General features: G+C 41.5%; 6 protein-coding genes across 6 annotated transcripts; 3 read left to right on the top strand and 3 right to left on the bottom strand.

The window, feature by feature from the left end:
- Window positions 1-136: 136 nt before the first annotated feature.
- SS1G_00824 (hypothetical protein) lies at window positions 137-2,605 on the bottom strand (the record flags this gene model as incomplete). Its single annotated transcript, XM_001598685.1, has 4 exons — window positions 137-194; window positions 542-997; window positions 1,066-1,901; window positions 2,408-2,605. The coding sequence occupies 4 exons, from the start codon at window positions 2,603-2,605 to the stop codon at window positions 137-139; spliced, it is 1,548 nt and encodes a 515-aa protein (XP_001598735.1).
- Window positions 2,606-3,433: 828 nt separating this feature from the next.
- On the bottom strand, window positions 3,434-6,245 carry SS1G_00825 (hypothetical protein; the record flags this gene model as incomplete). Its single annotated transcript, XM_001598686.1, has 2 exons — window positions 3,434-6,019; window positions 6,075-6,245. The coding sequence occupies 2 exons, from the start codon at window positions 6,243-6,245 to the stop codon at window positions 3,434-3,436; spliced, it is 2,757 nt and encodes a 918-aa protein (XP_001598736.1).
- Window positions 6,246-6,694: 449 nt separating this feature from the next.
- Window positions 6,695-10,665, top strand: SS1G_00826 (hypothetical protein; the record flags this gene model as incomplete). Its single annotated transcript, XM_001598687.1, has 3 exons — window positions 6,695-6,758; window positions 6,834-9,862; window positions 9,910-10,665. 3 exons carry the CDS (start codon window positions 6,695-6,697, stop codon window positions 10,663-10,665), a joined length of 3,849 nt encoding a protein of 1,282 aa, XP_001598737.1.
- Window positions 10,666-11,439: 774 nt separating this feature from the next.
- SS1G_00827 (40S ribosomal protein S25) lies at window positions 11,440-11,946 on the top strand (the record flags this gene model as incomplete). Its single annotated transcript, XM_001598688.1, has 3 exons — window positions 11,440-11,497; window positions 11,565-11,774; window positions 11,921-11,946. 3 exons carry the CDS (start codon window positions 11,440-11,442, stop codon window positions 11,944-11,946), a joined length of 294 nt encoding a protein of 97 aa, XP_001598738.1.
- Window positions 11,947-12,647: 701 nt separating this feature from the next.
- Window positions 12,648-13,723, top strand: SS1G_00828 (hypothetical protein; the record flags this gene model as incomplete). Its single annotated transcript, XM_001598689.1, has 3 exons — window positions 12,648-12,968; window positions 13,113-13,482; window positions 13,587-13,723. The coding sequence occupies 3 exons, from the start codon at window positions 12,648-12,650 to the stop codon at window positions 13,721-13,723; spliced, it is 828 nt and encodes a 275-aa protein (XP_001598739.1).
- A 2,069-nt stretch (window positions 13,724-15,792) lies between these two features.
- Window positions 15,793-17,602, bottom strand: SS1G_00829 (hypothetical protein; the record flags this gene model as incomplete). The annotated part of the gene is made up of 2 exons (XM_001598690.1): window positions 15,793-16,601; window positions 16,651-17,602. The coding sequence occupies 2 exons, from the start codon at window positions 17,600-17,602 to the stop codon at window positions 15,793-15,795; spliced, it is 1,761 nt and encodes a 586-aa protein (XP_001598740.1).
- Window positions 17,603-17,875: the final 273 nt, after the last annotated feature.

Consider the following 17,875-nt stretch of genomic DNA (forward strand, 5'->3'; position numbering starts at 1 on the left):
GTGTCGATTGGGATTGTGTTTGGTAATTTTGAGAAAGCGCTGAGGCTCATTTCGTGGAGAAGACGGGTATGGTGCCGGGGTAGGAGAGCGTGGAGAAGATTGGTATGTGTTTGGCAAGGTTGAGAAAGGTTGAGGCTCATTTCGTGGAGAAGATTGATATGTGTTTGGCAAGGTTGAGAAAGGCTGGGATTGATCTCGAGCAGAAGACGGATAAGTGTTTGGCAAGGTCGAGAAAGGTTGGGCTTCATTTCGTGGAGAAGACTGGTATGGTGCTGGGGTAGGAGAGCGGGGAGAAGGGTATGGTGCGGAGGCAGGAGAGAAAGGTTGGGCTTCATTTCGTGGAGAAGACTGGTGTGGTGCCGTGGTAGGAGCGCGGGGAGAAGACTGATATGTGTTTGGCGAGGTCGAGAAAGGTTGGGCTTCATTTCGTGGAGAAGACTGGTATGGTGCTGGGGTAGGAGAGCGGGGAGAAGGGTATGGTGCGGAGGTAGGAAAGAAGGTATAAGAGGGTTCGCGATCGCGATCATTTCTTTCTACGCACTCTCGTCGTTCTGCTCTGGCATCTCCATCTCCTCTTTCTCCTCTTTCACGTCGGTCTTCTCTATTCTTCACATTGCTTCCTTTTTCCTCTTTACCTTTTCCCTTCTTTTTGTGGCTATCATCATCCGAGTCCGAGTCTGAATTTGAGTCGGAGTTGGAATCGGATTCGGAGTTGGAGTTCGAATCTGACTCTGACTCTGAGTCTGAATTCCAGCCTGAGTCTGAGTCTGAGTCTGAGGCCGAGGTACTATTTTCACCGGATGAACTCTCAGAGGATGATGAGTTTCTTCTTCGTCTCGCTCCCGGAAGCTTCTCCTTTGAAGATGCTTCTTTAGGACCCATTGCTGCTTGATGATGTTTACGCCAGCGTTCTTCTCTCAAGGCATAGGAGCGGGAAGCATAGTTTTGAAGTTCTTCTTTGGTAAGAGCACCATATATTGCCACAAAGTCTGGACGACTATGATATTTTGTCAATGCCCGTTTAATTTATGATTATGGAAATAGCAGATATGAGCGGTAACTTACACTACATATCGTCTTCCATCTTGATTCAAAACTTCAGGCGATATAAAATATCTCTTAACCTTTGTCCATATCACACCAGGCGAAATCTCATTTCCATATGAATCAGAGCCAAGTGTCGCCACAGGTGTTGTGGAATCATGTCTCGGACTAGTTTCATTGACAGGTGTATTCATTTTAGGTGATGGTTGACTTTCTGAAAGATCAAATCGTACGCGACGTGTGCGTTTTGATGTTGCCCTGTCGGAGCTTCGGTTTGGTCTAGGAGCCATAGATCGTGTTGCTTCGTTGGGGTGAGACTGTGAGTGATGAGTTGATGGAGATGGTGGAGGAAGAAGTTGTGGGGTTGCGAGGACGGGAGAGAGGGACAGGTCACTTGTTTGAATTATATTGGGTGGAGATTTCGTCTGATGTCGATGTATAGATGACGTGTCAGATTCTGAGCCGCATGTATCCAATTGCCATTCTGGCTTTGTAAGTTGTGCGGCTGAGGTTCTGTGAGTTAAGCGTGGAGATAATTGACGACGAATAGAAGTAGGTTGTCGCTCCGATTGTCCTTCGAACCATGAATCCAAATGAGGCTCTGGCTTTAATCTTTCCAATTTTATTGATGTTGGGAGTTTCACATTTTCCTCTCGCTGTTTCATTTCTCTCGTCCCCCGGTCATCATTACCAATAGAATTGAAAGAAACTGGCTGTGCATGAGATGATTCGGAACGTGTTAAATTAATCCAACGTTCAGGATGGGGGCTCACTGGACTGGGGATTTGAGGTGTAGGTGGTTTTCCGGCAAGTAGGCCATCGTGCTCCATTTGCCGTATATATGCTCTTAGGGCATCCTGGTTATTGTTAGTAGAAAAGTCATTGTTCTATCACAATTAGAATATCCAAATACCTTGTGTTTTTGCAAAACATCACGAGAAAATCCCTCCGAAATCAGTCTCCTCCTGAACTGTTTCCAAATTTGCTCATCACCATCCTCATGACTGGTCATAAAAGTCCCACCTCTATGGCTCATCTTCGCTGCAATATGATCTACCATGTCCAAAATGATATCTAGCTGTTCCCCCTGTTCATTTGAACCCATTTTCTTCTTCCCTTTTTCTTGTAATTGTATGGAATCCAGGAATAATGTCAAACTCGTTTTATGCGATATCAACTTCACTCTAATCGCTCCCAACCGATCCATTTCATTACTTCCAAACCTCTTTTTATCCCACGACGTCTTACTACTACCATTTTCAACCCCACTCCCCTCGAATAATCTTCCATATTCCAACAACAATCCATTAAGCTGCTTCAGGGTAAAACTGCAATCCGAAACAATTGGCGCCAATTGTCTTACCCATATACTCCAGTTCCTACTGAGTGGAGAATTCCCATCTTTGACTTCTGATTTTAAATGTTTAAAAACGGTATACAAACCACGAACTTCTCGACTTGTTTCGTCATATTCACCACCTGCTGCTCGACATTTTCGGTATAATTCGCGGCAAAAAGCTACCACAATTATGATATCTGAGGGAGATTCACCAAAACTCATCGTGGAGGTTTAATGTATGAATTTATTAGATTTCGAAATGAAGATAAAGACGTTGACTATAAAGTCATCATGAGATGTAAACGTAGCGATGAAAATATGCGATGTGCTGTATGTCTGCTGCAGTGAAGTGGATTTTGGTTCTCCAACGTGACCACTTTGATATGTTACCCCGCAGTAGCCCCCCACGATGAGGCCCAAATGTTGAGTTAATGAATGTAAAAGAGGTTCGGTCGACCTGCTCTCAAATAAAATTAAAAATTCACTTAAAACATGAAAATTAAGAAAATTAAGAAGTTTCAAGAAGACCCGTAGAAGTACAATAGAACAAACTAGTTAAGGGCAAATAGAGGCTGAGCGGCACAAATAGGTAGAGATTTAGAGTACACAGTATGGATCCAATGCAATTGTGACGTTGCAGGTGAAAACAATAGACAAAATCGAACGAATCAGAAGAACGGCTGATAAATGTTAAAGAAAATATGGAGAATCCTTGGATATGAACAGGGCTGCCTAGTGCCCGTAAACCCGAATTAGACAACTTTTCCACAGAAATCGTATATGATGAACTGCTTAGTGGCGCAGTCAACGATGCGGAAGCCCGTGTCGACATACCTACCGAGTATAAGCCTGTGTCTCAGTATGCAGGGAGAAACCAAGGGCGATCATTAGGAGATTGTTATAGGATCGCTAAATGACGTTGAACAAGTTATGTGACACGTTCTCTCTTACGGGACATGTGGAGAGTGGCTAGTGGGCAACTCCGAAAAATACGAACATGAACTTTGATTTTTGTATTCCTCCCGACCAATTATTAAATAGTAAACCTTATCACAAAACAATTCTCTCTCGGGTATATTTCCCGACCTTTTTGCTCAACAGTCGACCAATATCTCTCTTGCTTCTCTTCTGAATTTCCCCTCCAGCTCCGACACGAAGGCGTGAAATTTGTTTCTCTGCTTTTAGACCAATTGGTAATATTGAGACATCTTTCTCTCCAGAAGGAAGTGTCAATATTGTTTTGGCTATGCGTCCGGTATCTTCATGTCCCAGGCCCTTAAGCACGGAATCTCCATAACGAACCATTTCAGATGTCAGGCCCTTCAAGTAAATGGCCGTCTCAATACCCTCTAAGGCGGCACTAACTTCCATCTTTAACGTCGCAATAAATGCTTCAGATTCGGATTGATCACCATTGATCAGTCTAGCATTTCCGGTTAACCACCCACCAGCAGCGAGAGCATCGACGCAATTGTTGAGTAGGCTGGAAATGAGTATGATAGAGTTATCAGGAGCCTCCACTTCGTCGTCATCTAATTCCAAGATATCAAGGTATCGACCAGTCCATCCACCTTTAGCCAATTCAACTCTTAAAATATAGATTAGTGAAACCGTCTCTTGACTTGTAAAGGTTGTTTGTAGAGCTTCCGTAATGCTGTTATCTGGGCATGTATAGAGTTTTGAAAGTGCCACATTCAACGCTTCACCTCTGACACCAGAACCTTCTCCTAACTGGAATTCGGCAAGTTGTAGATCATCTTCGGCCTCGGCTTCAAGCCTTTGTACTTCCTCTTCAGCATTGCCATTTTCCAGAGTTACATCCTCTCCATTTGTCAACAATGCTTGCTTTGGACTTGAGGAATCTTCGCTTTCAAACAAATCCATGGTTTCCATTATCTTTCGAATCGCATGAAGAAGTTCAGCCGCTCCAAGTAAGTTTGAGGAAACGAGCTGAAGCAACAACTCCATTTCCCTATCCAGCTTCACCATAGCATTGACAAGCTGACCAGCCGGTATTGGACCGGAAGTTGAGGCCCGTATTTCCTGTCTTAATGCAGATTCAATGTTGAGAATCGTCATGTTTCCTGTTTGAAGCAACCACCTGAAAAGTCTCGGAGGATAGAAGACAATAGAAAGCTCAAAAACTCCTTCAAGATTCTGAGACCAGTTGAAAATCTTACTAAGTGCGTATAATACCCATCTGCGATCGACTTCGGAGGGTTCTATTTTCGCAACTTTATCTGCAGGATTTTCGGATGAATCGGTACTCCATTCCTGATCGAACTTATTTCCCAAAGACTTTTCGAACCCTGAAGTATCTCCATTTTTGACACATCTCTCAGGTTCCCTCGTCACGTTTATCCATGTGTCCTCTTTGATGCCCATCGACCCTGGAAGATAATGATCCACGAAAAGCCATTTTCCATGGGATGGCTCCTTTCCTGGTTTGGAGCGTACAACTTGTGGATCCGAACAGCCAAGCGAGTCAATCAAAAGTCCAAAAGCTCGAGATTTCGATCCTTGACCAGGTTGATAATCAACCTGAATGGCAATGAGTTCATTGTCTGAGATAGCCAGAGCTGTTCCAAGCTTAGGATAGTAGGATATGAATTGAGCAGGAATATCTAATCGTGGCCTCTGCTTATCATCAGAGTCTCGCTTCCGCTTAAGTGATTCTTTGTTAGTTTCGTCATCCAACTTGATCGTAGCCAATACAGACTCATATTTTGGGTTGAGAATGCTAATAGCCTGTTGAGTCGACATAATAATGGAAGTACTTGAAAGGCGGAGAAATGATCCTGTACCAGGAGTATTGATCTCAGATTGGATCTTCGGCAATGCGTCATGTAAATCCAATGTGGTCAACACTTCAGCTTCGAGTATTTGCAAAATACCGGCAGAGACGTTGATGCCGAACGAAGCTCTCCCGGCCGTTCCTTTCTTCTTGGGAGCCTTATGAATTGGTAGAGGTGCGTCCAAAAGAGATTCGACTGAATGTATTTTGCCATTCAAATGTGTAGTCGCCTTTCTTGGTAATGTTACAATATGTAATGTTCTCACGCTCTCTCCAGCTTCCTCCACATCTGACTTCGTGATCACAATTATTATGTCTGGATTGAAGCCATCCTCTGTTATCTCCTGTGGAAAGAACGAAAAAACATCTTGGCGACCCTTCAAGATTCCTTGACCAGCGGAGTAAGCATTTGTGATGTGCGCATATTCTACCTCGATGTTGGTCATTGACATTGATGAAGCTCGGCCGAGAGCAGTGGCAGGCGAAGACCATAGTAATAGAAGGCTCTCGCCATCTAAGCATTGGATCTCGCCGTCCTTCTTCACAATCAATATATCCGACTTTTTGGCCGTATTTGATCCCGAGGAGGCTAGAGCACCCAAATGCACCACGGGCGCTTTCGATTGACTAATCTTGTGCGTGACTGTTGTCGATTGAGTTGTGCTAGTCCCTTCGGTAGTATCATGGAACAGTGTGACTTGATCCTCGGAGCCAGATGTCGAAACATAAGTTCTTCGCTCGGTTTTGATTTTTGAATTTTTCGACCTGTAGGAGTATGGCGGACAAGAAAAAGAAGTATCAGGAGGTAGAGCGTAAGAAGTAAGCAGTTTTGAAGACGATACCTAAGGAGCCATTAGTATTTGACGATATGTAAGAGATCTATGCATGATATCTTACTTCGTATAAGTTCACACCTTCTCCATGAATTCCAACAGCCAATTCTGACCTCTTTCTTTTTTTTGATCCAGGTGAACCGCCATAAACTTCTCCAACCACATATTGCGCCTGTTTCGATCGCGGTAAGGTGGCGACCACATATGGCTGCTGTAGAGATATTCTGGACGACATCTTGACAATTGGAATTATAGCACAAAATATCCAACGTATTGACACTGGATTGAAGATTTGCGCAAAGTAAAAGAGCCAAAATTTTGAAATTTCTCTAAGCGGTGAATTAATTCTGCCTTGCATAAATTTCATGACCAGGTTTATGAGCACTAAGCTATTTATGAAAATAGTTAAAGTGTAATTCATCAGAACGCGGTTCACGACTTCAACATCTGATACCTGAAATTCACCACAGATTGCTTTTTACTCTGGATTCCTTTTTTTCTATAATGAGAACTTTTTTTTATATATTCTAATCCTATCCTCCAACTTCTTATCAAGTTTATGATTGTCCTTCTTTCGTTTTGAAATGATTATTCGAGATTTAGAGTCTTGAAAAACGCGTTAGGTTCGCGTTTAACCATTTTAAACTTTGTCGCATGCGAATGGCGGTCCTTGTCTCAAAAGTCATGAACCCTCTTCAAGAGGAGGGACAGGGAAAGACTGTACATCCTTTCTTCCAGAAGCCATTGAGTATGTTTTTTTCTGCGAACTCATTGCGAGTTTTAAATCATGGCACCGAAAGAGTCAAAACTGATCAAATCTCAGAGCCGATTCAAATTCAAAACGAACCAGAGACTGACAAGGCGCCGAAAAGAGGGCAAAGGAAAAGTGTGCGGAATGTAAAGTCATCGATTGCGGGAAACGACACAACACAGCACAATGGGGCTTCACACTCATCCGAAATTACAAATGGGGAACAAGCAGATTTATTAGAGGTTGATCCTAATAATGGTAGGAGGAAACGTCGAAAGACTACCTCTCCGGAAGCTGAAACTACAACGAAAGTGGAGACAGAAGGACCGTCCACAGCCACTACGACCACTACGCCGACAGAGGCATCGAAACAACTACGAACCTCGAAGCGCAAACAAGCTACCACCTCCGAGTCAAAAGAAGCAGAAGTGCCCACGAACGAAGCATTTTCATCCAATGGCCTATCATTCAACATCAGAGTCTCATCACCACCTGAAAATGTCTCGGTTGAGGAGCCTGCGTCTGGAGTCAAAGCGTTCGAAGAAGCCAAGTCGAGCTTGGAATCATCTGCAGACGATTCCACAAAAAGGACAATTGATGACACTCTTAGGCCTAAAAAAGTTCTACAATTCAACCCGAAGACTGGTACCATAGGGTCACCGCCCAAGAAAAATTTCCCCCCAAAGAAGAAAGGGAGGGCCAAGAAATCCACTGCTGACGAAGAGCCAAATTCAAAGATCGTTGTCATTGGCTATGGCGGTGGGCAAACTTCAGCCTCCGAAGTTGGAGCTAAGATAGAGGATATTCTCAAAGGCATTAAAATCTCCACTTCGAGCACTGAAACAATTCTGACGGACGTGAAAAATATAAAAGAGGTCACATCTAGGAAAGGAAACGGAGTAGATGTTGTTCCATGGTGGAAAACTGCAAAAAAGAAAGCACCTGTGCAAGAAAAAGTACAGGAACCGTCGAAGGCACAGCAAGCGGAACATGGAAGATCTTCCTTAGGTAGACCACCATCACCGTCAAAAATACTATCCACTTTTGGCCGACCACGGTCAAATGAAGTAAACCAGGCCCCATCGATATTTGGAGGCTTCGGGGCAGCTCCCAAAACCCCAAAATTTCCTGGTGCCATTGAGTCAGCTTGGCCATGGTCTGGAATGGTACATGTACGCGGTGAAAGGGAAAGAGACGAGGAAGATGTAAACACTTCCTCTACTAGCACGTTGGATGGGGAATCCCGCAGCGGCAAGAAAGGAGCGAAATATCAAGCAGTTGAGATCGTTAAGAATGAAGATATAATCAATACTTTTACAGCGGAATTACGAATTGAGGAAACATTCAATAGCATCCAAGACCTTCATATTGATGATTTTGCTCCAATTTCTCCTTGTCTTCGTGTACCATCGAAACACATCGAATCAGGCCCGGATCTCCAACGAAGGGTCCGAAGAGAACTTGCCTCCAAGCTGCAGCGAGTTGTGCATGAGGAGTCGAGTGATGACGAGATTCAACAGCGGGACACAAAACGTTCAAATGTCCACCCTGCTCTTATAAATGTTTACAACTCAATCGTCACTTCATTATCAGCATTTGATAAGGCTGAATGTGAGAATCAATCCTGGACGCAGAAGTATGCACCTAATAGCGCGGAGGAAGTCTTACAAACTGGACCAGAGGCTTTTATTTTGAAAGAATGGTTGCAGAAATTGACAGTAATATCAGTAGAATCAGGTTCTGCTGAAAATAAGGTCACAAAAAAATCCACATCATCGAAAGGGGAGCTTCCTGGAAAGAGGAAGCGAAAATCAAAAAAGCTGGACGGTTTTGTAGTTTCAAGTGGCGAGGAAGATAACGAGATGGATGAAATAACGGAGCCAGAAGATGGGGACTTGTTAGGAGGTTCAGGTCTGGGCAAGAAGACAGTCGTGCGAGCTTGTGATTTGATTGCAAAAAGCTCCAAGGATTCCAAACGCCTTGCCAATGCGGTCGTTATGAGTGGGCCACATGGATGTGGTAAGTCTGCCACAGTATTTGCTGTTGCAAAAGAACTCGGGTTCGAAGTTTTTGAAATCAATCCCAACTCTAAAAGAAGTGGGAAAGAGGTTATGGACAAAGTTGGAGATATGACTAGGAATCATTTAGTCCAAAGATCCAAAGTCGACAAAATACCCACCAATGTAAATGATGATGAAGAACGTTTGTCGAATGCCGTGGCTGAGGACTTAAAGAGCGGTCGTCAGGGCACCATGAATTCATTTTTTACGTCCAAGGTGCCAATCAAACCAAAACCTGCAGACAAGGACGTGGAACCAAGTGCAGCCCAACCGGAAATCAGCAAGAGCACAATAGCACCAAAGGGGTTAACAAAGCAACAAAAACAATCCTTAATATTGCTGGAAGAAATTGATGTTCTATATGAGGAGGACAGAGGATTTTGGCAAACAGTTATGCTTCTAATTGCCCAAAGCAAACGACCAATTATCATGACTTGTAATGATGAAACCGCGGTGCCAATCGCTGCTCTATCTTTGCACGCAATCATACGCTTTAATGCGGTGCCTACCGATCTCGCCGTGGATTACATGCTACTCGTAGCTGCCAATGAAGGTCATGCCATTCGCCGCGAGGCAGTGAAGGCTTTATATGAGAGTCGAGCATCAGACCTCCGTGGTTCTCTGACAGAGCTGGAGTTCTGGTGCCAATTTGCAGTTGGAGATCGTAAAGCTGGGATGGAGTGGTTTTACCCCCGTTTACCTTTAGGATGCGATCTCGATGAGCATGGTGATAAGTACCGCGTTGTTAGCGAGGATACTTACCACACCGGGATGGGCTGGCTCTCACAAGATGCTCTCGAGAGTCAACGTCCTTACATCGATATCGAAGAAGAAACTTTACATGAATCTTGGAATGGTTGGGGTATTGATGCTGGGGATTGGCAGCGAAACCTAGATATCAGCACTTGGGCGAAAAAGATCAAAGATTCCGTCAATGATCGGGCCACTGAACGAGCTACTTTGATTATGTACGACGACTTCACCGAAGCTATGAGTGCTACAGATTGTCTCTCACATTTTAGCTTTGGTGCAGATAACCAGGTGAGTCCCCTATTAACACCACTTCTATTTATTGCTAATAAAAATAGGTTATCATTGATGCTAGCCACCCAAAATTGTCTAGCAAGGCGAGAGAAGATTATACTCTGGCGAATCAATTACTTGATGTATCACCACAAGCTATTTATGACGAGACAAGTATCAATATATCTTTATGGATGAAGTCTCGAGCTAGGGAGGTCCTACAAATTCGTCAACATGTCGAACATGGTTGGGAAATTCATCGAGAATTTGATGGGGCTACTGAGAAGCAAGTTCAAAACCTCATCCGGTCTCGGTCATGTCCTGATAGTAATGCCATAACTCGCCGCGATTTGAGCTTAGCATTTGATCCTATTTCAGAGGCTGAGAAGACACACGTTTGGTCCACCGGAAATCTTGAAGCTTCGTGCTTTGATCGAACCATGAATCTCATCATACTTGATGTTGCCCCGTACGTGAGATCCATAGTATCTTATGATGCACGCCTACAGAAGGATCGAGTTCGTCTCAGCAATCTACTTAGTCAAGGCGGAAGTACAAAGGCACCAAAAACCAAAAGAATGAGAACAACTCGGGCAGCTATGTCAGCCCTTGAAGGAGGGGCGAGAAGTACGACCAGAAAGGAAAAGTATTTCAGTCAGGATATCAACCCATATTTAGTTCTTAGGACTGGTTCACAAAGTTGGTTGGATGCAGTTATATCTCTTACCGCAGGGACGGATCAAGGGAGTCGAAGATCCAGTATGCAAATGTCGGATGGAAACATGGATATTGAAAGTGGACGAGATGAACTTATAGATTAAAGCGGTAAAGAGGTGTTTACGATTGAGGATTACCTTTAACGGAGCATCGGCCACCATAGCATCAATATAGGTATACGTTTGCATTTGCGAAAAGGGGCTCTTTGAAGACATGGGCCAGTGGAGCAAAAAGGTATTTGGCATATAAGGTATCCTCAGCATGAGAGATTGGAGGTAAGCATGCATAGAGTCTAGGATATTAAATGAATATAAATAGATTACAATACCTAGATATTATTATAATAGCCCTTGCTTAAACTACCTGGACTTTTTGAGTCAGTGTGAGTAAAACATAGCTAGAGGATGTGTTTGGCATGGTCCATTATAAATCATTCATATATTGATACTGTAAAGGTGTGACGCTCCGCTGGCTCTCCGAGGGCCACTGCCGTGGAGGCAGATTATTTGGATTGGAGATACCTATTTAGTATGTAGTTAAACATTCATGTATTTCCAAAGGCTAGTAGGATAGCTGCCTGAACGTAAGCTGATCAGATGTGACACTCTGAAATGAATCATTGTTCAACATTCAATACAACGAGTTAGTTTCTCTCTCTTCTTCCTACTCCTTATTTAAAGATGTTGAGATGTTGAGATGTAAAAGCTTAAGATGTTAGCCCAACTCTGATATTTCAATATCACGTGATATCTACGTCAAAATTAGCGCTTTTTTTCGCTCGGCACACACAAGCCCTAAATTCAAAAATCAATCCACCTCTATTGAATTGATTTTGAGATTACCATCCATTTTCTTCACGACAACATCAAACCGACAAAATGGCTCCAGCAAACACCGGCGCAAAGAAGCAAAAGAAGAAGTGGTCCAAGGGAAAGGGTGCGCATATTTTCTAAAATGGAATTTCGATCAAGGGAAAATGGGAACTGATGAAAACTTAATATAGTCAAGGACAAGGCCCAACACGCCGTCATCCTCGATAAGGCCACTTCCGACAGACTCGCCAAAGATGTTCAATCCTACCGTCTCGTCACCGTCGCTGTTTTGGTCGATAGATTAAAGATCAACGGATCTTTGGCCAGAAGATGTTTGAAGGAATTGGAGGAGAAGGGACAGATTAAGATTGTCGTCAAGCACCACGCCGGTGATATCTACAGTACGTTTTCAAATTTCGACATTACCCTCTTATCGGCAATTCGCAAGAATTTCAACTCATCTTCATCCATTGGAATAATAAATAGCGAAATTCATCATGAAACTGTTCTTGGGGAGATCACAAAGCTAACTATTTTTTCACAACAGCCCGTGCTATCCAAGCCGACGAGTAAAGAAATCAATAATCCGAAAACTTCAAAACGATCAAGGCAATACACGATGGTCATGACCTCGTCTTCGAGATAGTCGACTACATTACGATTATGGATTGTACGTGGACGTTTGGCATGAGATATCCGGATGGGTTTTTTATTATGACTTTTCCTCGGGCTTGTTAGGAAAGGCAGGCAGGTGTAGCATATCGAATTCAGCCTTTGCTTCTTGATACCAAATTGATGGGACCTTGATACATTTTGCAGATGTGATTTAGAGCTGTTATTGTGGAATTGTGGACTAATATGAGCAGCGCAACATAAGAGATCAAATCCAGAAATAATGCGAGTGCGAATACGAGTGCGATGGGAAAGGTTCCTATGCCAAGTTTAAGACAATCTCAGCCACCATTACGACAATTTGGCGTTGCATGAAAAACTAATTGAAGATCATAAACCCGTTTTCCCCGCTCAAAGCCTCGAAACTCCTCTTCCCGTCTACCCCAAGCCTAAATGTAAATAAAAGTTCCCATGACGATGACCCCATTTGCCATGCACGACCGAGGCTAAGTTACAGGCCCGTAACTTCCCCATATCGATTTACCTTCAACGAAGCTGCCACATATCAATCTTTTTCCTTCCCTTCTATCCCTTCCATTCTCTTCTTTCCAATACAATACTATACAGTACCATCCAACACAGATCTTGGACTGCTATTCAAAATGACAGATATAAACACACTTCGAGAACGCAGAAAAGAAATATCTGCAGACATCCTCTCTGATGAACCTCTCACCAAAACGAACACAAACATAACCTCTCCCTCTTCTACTTCATCTGCGGAAAAGAAAACAAAGAAATCTCTTAATAAATTAGCAGCAGATGAAGATGCAGCTCCTTTTTCATTAGTAGATTTATTAAGATCAATTGTTTTTATATTCATAGCTAGTTGTGGGTTGAGTTATGTGGTTACGAGGAATAGTTATTTTTGGGGCATGAAGAGACCTATGTGGACTAGGGGGGAGGTTTTAAGAGCCTTATTGGTTTGTACTTTCTTCTTTTTACACTTAGGTTTGGCTTTGGAATTTCTTCAATTTTGTTTTGCTAGTTGTGAGGCGGTGCGAGTTCAGGAGGAGAATATGAAAAAATGACGCACATTTAAACACCACCACTAACTCCAACCTCAGAATGGACCCCCCTCCCTAACCGACGCCGACCTCGTTCAATACGACGGCACAAACCCCTCACTTCCCATCTATCTCGCTCTCAATGGCACTATCTACGATGTTTCCGCTGGACGTAGACATTATGGACCAGGAGGTAGTTATCAATTTTTCGCAGGAGTAGATGCCAGTCGAGCATTTGTTACGAATTGTTTTCAAGAGGATCGTACGCCGGATATGCGGGGGGTGGAGGAAATGTTCCTTCCGCTTGATGATGAGGAGGTTGATAGCGAGATTGTGAGGAAGATTGGGAAGGGGGAGTTTAAGAAGTTGAGGGAGAGGGAATTGAGGGATGCGAGGAAGAGTGTTGCGGAGGCGTTGGGTCATTGGGTTGGTGAGTGATTTTGGGGGGTTTTCAAATGGATCTTTTTTTGGTTTTTGGAGGGGGTTTCTGGAGGGGATATATGGATTACGCTAATTTGTGATTGGTGAATATAGGGTTCTTTGAAAATAGTGGGAAATATCCAAAGATTGGACGCGTACAGAGGGAAAAGGGATGGGAGACTAAAGGGGAAAAACCAAAGTTGTGTGAGAGGGCTCAGAAAGGGAGGAAGAAGAGAACGATTCCTGAGTAGGGGCTGATAGTAGAAAGTGTGTGCATGCTTTCTATCTTTATTGGATTGTAAGGAGTATTGTACAAGCTCGTTGTGATGATGATGTAAGAGATTGGTATGTAGAGCTATTAGTTCAATATTCGATATCAAGATTCAGTATTAAGATCAAGATCAGGAATGAGTTTTCCTGTTTGATTATATACGTATGGGATAATGAACAAGACGTGATTGTCCAGTTGTTTATAGAATAATAACTGTGATTGTTATAGATCATATTATGTCATATAGAATAACTAGACTCGAATAAAATATCAAAAAAGATTATTAGATTATTAGATTATATTAAAAGGAATGACCTTACACAGGGAATAGTGGGAAGCTGATAGGGCAGAACTGAGGCTATATTGGTCTTGTATATGAATCACTCATTATCTAAGTTCTACGGAAGTGCGAAGCTCTCCTACTGTTACGAGGTTTGCCGTCTAGATCGCGTGGAAGTGCTCTAGGCTCTCGAGGTGGTTTATAACTAGGCGTCAAGCAGGGACTTAAAGTAATAACAGTAATGCAATTCGTAACTAATAGTAGAGTATACTAAATGATTGATCTTGAGCACGAAGCTCTATATAAAGGGAATCCATCTTGATTATATAGACCTTTGTGCCTATGGCTAGTCAGGACTGCCAGCGCTCCTCAGCGGTCCGTAACGTGACTTAAGGTCACGTACCCTAAGTTAGTCATGTGACGCGGCGCTTGATGATAGCCGTCGTAACATCCACGTGATCTAGACGGCAAACCTCGTAACACAAAGAGTCTGAGAGATTAATTTAAGATTTATTATTTATTATTTATTATTTATTATTTATTATTTATTATTTATTATTTATTATTTATTATTTATTATTTATTATTTATTATTTATTATTTATTATTTATTATTTATTATTTATTATTTATTATTTATTATTTATTATTTATTATTTATTATTTATTATTTATTATTTATTATTTATTTATATAAATCTAATTTATGATTTAAAATTATAAAATTATAAAATCTTAATATCTACTTTTGTTGAAATTAAGGTCATTATGGGCCTAGAATTGAGGTCATATGACCATTATGGTGCACGGACCATAATTGGGAATATCTTCAATTCTACCATTACTGTAACTTAGATCCTTAGTTTAACCTACATCTAATAATACTACTACTTCCAAACAACTCAGTTTCAACAACTTTTTTATTTTGTTACTTTATTTTATTTATCTTGATTGAATATTAAATCTTATTGTTATCTGATTGGATCTGATCTTATTTGACCTGATTTCTAAATCACCACCCTTATCACTATTCTTTTGCTATTGTTAATCCAATCCATCCATCCAATTCAACTGACTTGACTCAATCTAATTTAATCAAGGAAGATTAAGGCAAAGTCAACATCAAAATATCTATCCATCCATATTCCCATCCACATCCCCATTCACATCCCAATCACACCCTCATCCCCATCCACGTTCATCTCAAAACTGATATAAAAGCATATATATATATATTTCACCTATAACCTACAAGCCACAAGCAACAACCTACAAGCAACAAGTAAAGCAACATCCAATTCATATTCATATTCAAATTTCTATTCCTATATCCATTCCCATTCCCATTCCCACCCATCTCTCACACACACACACACATCATACCCAAACTTCATCTAACTATCTACCTATCTATCCAATTCAATTCAATTCGATTCATCCCAGTCCCTCCAAATAAAAAGCAACAACAACGAATCCAGATAACCCCCATGCCCTTGACCCAGAGAAAACAAAACAGCCAGCCAACCAAAAAGCAAAAAAAAAAAAAAAAAAAAAAAAAAATACTCTGTACATATAAAGAAATCACAAAACAGAGAAGATAGATAGATATAAGTAAGTAAATAGTAAGAATTTGACAACTTTAAAAACCGAAAAGAGAAAAAGAAAAGAAACGCTAAACCGCAGCAACAAATACAAGCTTTTCCTCCTTTAACCCACCTCCCATCTCCTATCTCCCACTAACATCAACATCTACATCTCCTTCAATATCTTTACAAAAACATTGCTTCTAACCTCTCCATCAACGAATCCAAATTATTGCACAACTTAGAAGCTCTATCAAAAGCATTAGAAGAGATTAATTTTTCGTTTTCGATATCATGAATGATTAATTCGAAATGAGAAGGTTTGTTAAGGTTCAGAGTCGAGAAATCGAAATCGAAGTTCGAGTGAGTCGTTGGTGATGGAGTTGAAGAAGTAGTATCATCAGCGAAAAGAGCAAATGCTGGATCCGCATCGAATTCTTCATCGATAGTTTCCTCAACTACAGCTGATGGTGCAAGTTCATGAACTAATTTCCTTTCCACAATTGGGAGTTCTACTTTTACGTCATCAGATTCTAATGGAGTGATGAGATCTGATGACTTTCCTGAGAGAATTGATGAATCGATGATGAGTTCTGGTAGAGAGAGAACAGAGTAAACTTGTGGTTGATAACCAAATCCATCGGCATTAATATCAAGCATAGCAAAATCCATAGCTTGTTCTGGAATCATAACCATACCAATATGTTGCTGTTGTTGAATTTGTTGTTGAGCAGCATATGGATTAACATCCTTTCTAACTTGTATTGGTTGTTCATGTTGAATAGGAGCTTGTTGAGGTGGAGGTGGTGCTTGTTGCGCAGCTGGGTTTGAGGATAAAGTATCGAGGAAACCGGAGAATGCAGGTGAGGAAAGAAGCATTCTTGTAAGATCTGATAGACGAGTATTTTCTTCCATCAATGCTCTATTTTGAGATTTCAAATCCATATTCTCATTAACCTTGACAGCAATTTCTCCTTCGAGTTGACTGATGTATTCTATCAAATATTAGCATTCTATCCAATTCAACCCTCATAATATGCTTACCCTTTCTTCTTGATCTGAATGCACGAGCTGATACTTTATTTCGAAGTTGTCGTCTTTCCTTGCTACTGAGTTTCTTTCCTTCCTCGCTGGCCAATAATCTTTCATCTTCATCCATATCTTCTTCTTCCTTCCGCATACGATGAACATGTGTAAGGTTTTGGGAATTTCCCTCATCACCATCAGTAGCGACACTACCCTGTCTCATTGATTTAAGAAGTTGAGAGATCTTTTCTTCAACAATAGGATCGGTACCAGTGTGTGCTCTGGAACGTGGTTGTTGAGGCTGTCTTTGTTGACCATTGGCAGCCATAGCATTTTGTCGTTGTTGTGCGATAATAGCTTGTTGTTGCTTTTGTTGTGCTTGAGCCTTCGCAAGAGCGGCTTGTTGTTGATGCATACCAGGCCAAAGACGACCGACATGACTTGATTGTGCTGGTAGGACATTACCAACTGGTAAATTTTGAGATCCAATATTGCTTGGGTCAACAAAATTTTGTTCTGGATAAAAAAAGGCTGGATCTTGATCCATTTCAACATCGGATGGATGAAATGGTGTTCGAGATGGGGCAGATCCAAAATCCACAAATTCCTCACTTGGACTCATGGCGGAAAAGTATGATGTATCTTGAAAGTTATATCGATTGATATGACCATTGTTTTCATTAACTGCCAAAGTATTTGCGATGGCACCTTGTGGAATACCCGTTTGTTGTCTATAAAGATCGTATTGATGACTTGGACCGGAAAGAGTTGGTTGATCTGATGAAGGTAATGTGGTCGGTGTAGATACTACGGATGATCTTACAGATGTCGGTACAAATTGTGATTTTGATGAAGATGGTGAGAGAGATGGTGAGTGATATGATACAGTTTCATATTCGGTATAATCGATTAATTCGAGAGGATCTAAACAACCAACTTGAGGTGTTGATGAAATTGATTCGGCTTTCATGATTGCGATGGACGGTGAGGGTAGTTGCTGATGAATTGTTATGTGATTGAACAATTGATTTGTTTTTGGTGTTATTGATGATGGATTGTTAATGCGATTGATTGAACGACTGATTTGTTGTTGTTGTTGATGATGTTGATCTTTTGCGATTCTTTTGATTTATTTCCTTCTTTTTCTTCTTTCGTCCTTCCTACTTCTTGTTGATGAATGAATAATAAATGAATAAAGCGAATAAATTCAAGAAGATGTTTAGAGATTGTGTCGAAGTGGTTA

This window comes from Sclerotinia sclerotiorum, genomic scaffold (assembly GCF_000146945.2).
Source record: "Sclerotinia sclerotiorum 1980 UF-70 scaffold_1 genomic scaffold, whole genome shotgun sequence".
NCBI lineage: Eukaryota > Fungi > Ascomycota > Leotiomycetes > Helotiales > Sclerotiniaceae > Sclerotinia > Sclerotinia sclerotiorum.